Source organism: Cyprinodon variegatus, unplaced genomic scaffold, assembly GCF_000732505.1.
Source record: "Cyprinodon variegatus isolate N-32 unplaced genomic scaffold, C_variegatus-1.0 Scaffold743, whole genome shotgun sequence".
Classification (NCBI taxonomy): domain Eukaryota; kingdom Metazoa; phylum Chordata; class Actinopteri; order Cyprinodontiformes; family Cyprinodontidae; genus Cyprinodon; species Cyprinodon variegatus.
This window is the reverse complement of record NW_015151196.1, coordinates 284,088-287,219: the sequence shown is the minus strand read 5'-3', so window position 1 is coordinate 287,219 and position 3,132 is coordinate 284,088. Positions and strand designations below refer to the sequence as shown.

Genomic DNA, 3,132 nt, shown 5'->3' with positions numbered 1-3,132 from the left:
CCTAGCCTTAAAAGTAGACGGGGTAAAAAGTAGTTAAAAAGTTAAATTCTTTAGAAGGTTTTAACGAGCTTTGTTTGTGTCTGCAGGAGGGAGCTTCCGTTCATAAAGACGGCCCACCTGTCCAACCCCTGGAACGACCACAAGCCCGTTAAAATCGGACGAGACGGACAGGTCTGCACCTTCCTGTTCTGGTTGCGATCCGACCTCAAAGGGAGGTCGTCCTTTTAACAGTCCTGCTTTATCCGTCCCTCTCAGGAGATCCAGCCGAAGGTCGGCGCTCAGCTCTGCGCTTTGTTCCCATTGGACGAGAGCGTGGACGTTCACCACGTGGCTCGTCGCGTCCATCACAAGCGTCGGACCCCGTCAGAGCTACGGCCGAGAGGCCGACCTCCGCAGCGTGAACCGGGAAGGTTAGCCAATCATCAAGCTCCTTCCCCCCCGCTTCCTGTTCTTCTGCTGCAACCACGGCGCCACCTGCTGCCGGACCACGGAGACGGCCGCAGCCCGCGGCGGCGGCTAGCTTCCTGAAGCCGATCGCTGGTTGTTGTTGTTTCTGGAGTCTCCCCGCCGGAGCGTCGGCCATTCTGCATCTGGTCCAAGTTTTTGAGTCAGGCAGGAAGTAGAATTCCTCAGGTCCAACAGATTAATTTAATCTGAAGTTAAATTTGTTTCTGATTTCATCAATGCCTGAAGCTTAACGTAGAGCCAGCTGTGATCCACCATCACACCTCGCTTTCTAAAATCCAGACGGCTCAGGAAGGAAATTAAGTTTCTCTGTTGTTGCAAAATTTCTGTTTAAGATCTTTGTCTTTGCAGGAAATTGATCCTTCAGGAGCTTAAAAAAAAAAAAAAGAGGAAAGTTTGGCGGGTAGTCGGACTGTGGCTGACCCTTTCAGAATAAAAGCAGAAAGGACGATGGCTGGACTGATGTGGGGGGATGAGGGAGGTAGAACTGTTTCTGGTTTTTGAGCAGGTGGGTGTGGCCAGGGGGCGGGGCTTCCTGCTTTCTGTGAGCTAAATTACAGAAATGAAGGACTGGAATAAAAAAGTTGGACTAACAGAAGGAGCACCCCGCCCCCCCCACATGAAAGGACACTGTTGCAGCCGATGGACGCCCGACAGAAACCTTGTTTCTGTTTTCAGGACTGTTGGTATGGAGGGAGGGGCGGGGCTTGGCTCACAGGGGGCGGGGCTTTCAGTGTTGGTTAACAGGACTGCACCATCATCATCACCATCATCCCCCTCACCCTTTCAAAATAAGAGGGTCTTTTAAAGCCTTAAAATGGACTTGATGAGGAGAGAAACTGTTTGTTAGAAAGTGTTGCCCCTCCCTCATAACGGCACGAGCAGCGGTATGTTGTCCTTCCAGAGGCTTCTTCTTCTTTGTTTTCCTTATTGCTGTGTGTGTGAAAGAGAGAAAGTGTGAAGCAACTGGGTCAGAACCAGAGTCTGGATCAGAGGGCCTGCAGGAGGACCAGTGGGACCAGTAGCAGCCAGTGTGAGGATGGTAATGTGAGCAGGTGCCTGGTGGAGCAGGATCACAGTCACCGCAGGTCAGTGGATGCTTCGGGGTGCCGTCGCCACGGTGACGGGTTCAGCACCACCGTGTAGGCCTGCAGTCGCCATGTTGATGGGATCAAGGCATGACTCGCTCCAGTAACCTACCGGGGTTCATCACCATGGAGATGGCTGCCTTTCTTACCCAGCATGCTTCACTCTGGGTCACTCTGCTCCTGCTCCTCCGTTCAGGCGCCTGCAGACGACGCTCAGGGATTTTTGGTGTCTGCCTTTACGTTGTGTTTGCGTCTCTGTCCGTGTGTGTTTGTCTGAAATCTAACCTGTTTACTTAGGCGTCGACCTGAAGAGTACGACCTGCACGGCAGGAAGAGGCCGCGCGCCGACGGTCTGCCGGACTTCGGGCAGCGAGCAGGTGCTTCATCCAAACATAGTTGGCCTGGTTAGCCTAGCCGTGTAGCTGCTTCCAGGACCCGTCACTGATCTCACTGACGATCATAACTACTGTTTAACTTTTATTCATTATCAGGGTTCATCCCGGACCTACGGAGCCAGCCGGTGGACAGGTGAGAGGTCTCCCTCCCCTGGCAGTGGGCGGGGCCACTTTGTTGTAAACCAGAAAGTTTGACCCAAGTTGATGATCTGTTTTGAACCCCTGCAGGAGATTTTCTGGCGTGAGGCGTGACGTGTTCCTGAACGGGGTGAGTCCGGCTACAAGTTGACGTTAGCGTGACGTTGGCGTTTTCTCCTGTCTGATGTTAACCTGCGTTCTGTTTTCAGTCCTACGACTACATGAGGGACTACCACCACAACGTCGGGCCTCCAGCTCCCTGGCAGACTCTGGTACGGTTCTAGATAGGATCATTCCAAGTCCGAACGCTTACTCACCTGACCAGCAGACCAGGGTGGGATGGGGGCTTTTTGTCCTAAGAGGTTCTGGTGATGACTAGAGCCAGTTTTGTCCTGTTAAATTTGGATCTTCCTTTTTTTTAATTCTGGAAAACCGGACCTGAACAGAACTTCAGTGCGATTACGTGGCAAAATATCTAAAATCTAGTCTTTTTTTCTTAAGATAAGTGCATTTATTCTTGAATTGAGGAGGTAAAAGAGCCATTTCGCCAATGGAACAAGACAATTTATACTTTAAAATAAGAAAACACAATTGCATTGTCTTATTTCAAGTGCATATTATCTAATTCTCTTATTTTAAGAGTAAAAATACTAATTCCATTGACAAACTATCTCCTTTACCTACTTAAATTAAGGGTGAATACACTTAATTTAAGAATTTTTTTTACTTTTTTCTAGATCGTTTTTTCAGTGTAATTTAACCCACCTGATTAAAGGATTTTGCATTCAGCTGAAATAATCCGCTGTTAGCAGCTCATCAACATACAGACAGCTCATATTCTGATGCTGGTCCAACCTGCTATTATTCTTAAATTTTACTGTTTTAAATTGGACCAATCAGAGTCTGAACTAAGCCAAGGAGGTTAATGTGGTAGCGACAGTGGAGAGGAAGATCTCCTTTATAACAGGAAGAAACCTCCAGCAGAACCAGGCTCAGTGTGAGCGGCCATCTGCTGAGGCCCACTGGGGTTCAAGGAGACAGAAGCA

At 49.3% G+C, this 3,132-nt stretch overlaps 1 protein-coding gene across 1 annotated transcript in view; it reads left to right on the top strand.

The window, feature by feature from the left end:
- The window catches only part of ythdc1 (YTH domain containing 1), a 16,537-nt gene that overhangs the window by 9,875 nt on the left and 3,530 nt on the right, over window positions 1-3,132 (top strand). Inside the window, exons 9-14 of the mRNA XM_015395493.1 lie at window positions 87-171; window positions 256-410; window positions 1,851-1,930; window positions 2,045-2,081; window positions 2,177-2,216; window positions 2,296-2,358. Coding sequence (XP_015250979.1) covers window positions 87-171; window positions 256-410; window positions 1,851-1,930; window positions 2,045-2,081; window positions 2,177-2,216; window positions 2,296-2,358 — 460 coding nt within the window. The remainder of the gene's footprint in view (window positions 1-86; window positions 172-255; window positions 411-1,850; window positions 1,931-2,044; window positions 2,082-2,176; window positions 2,217-2,295; window positions 2,359-3,132) is intronic.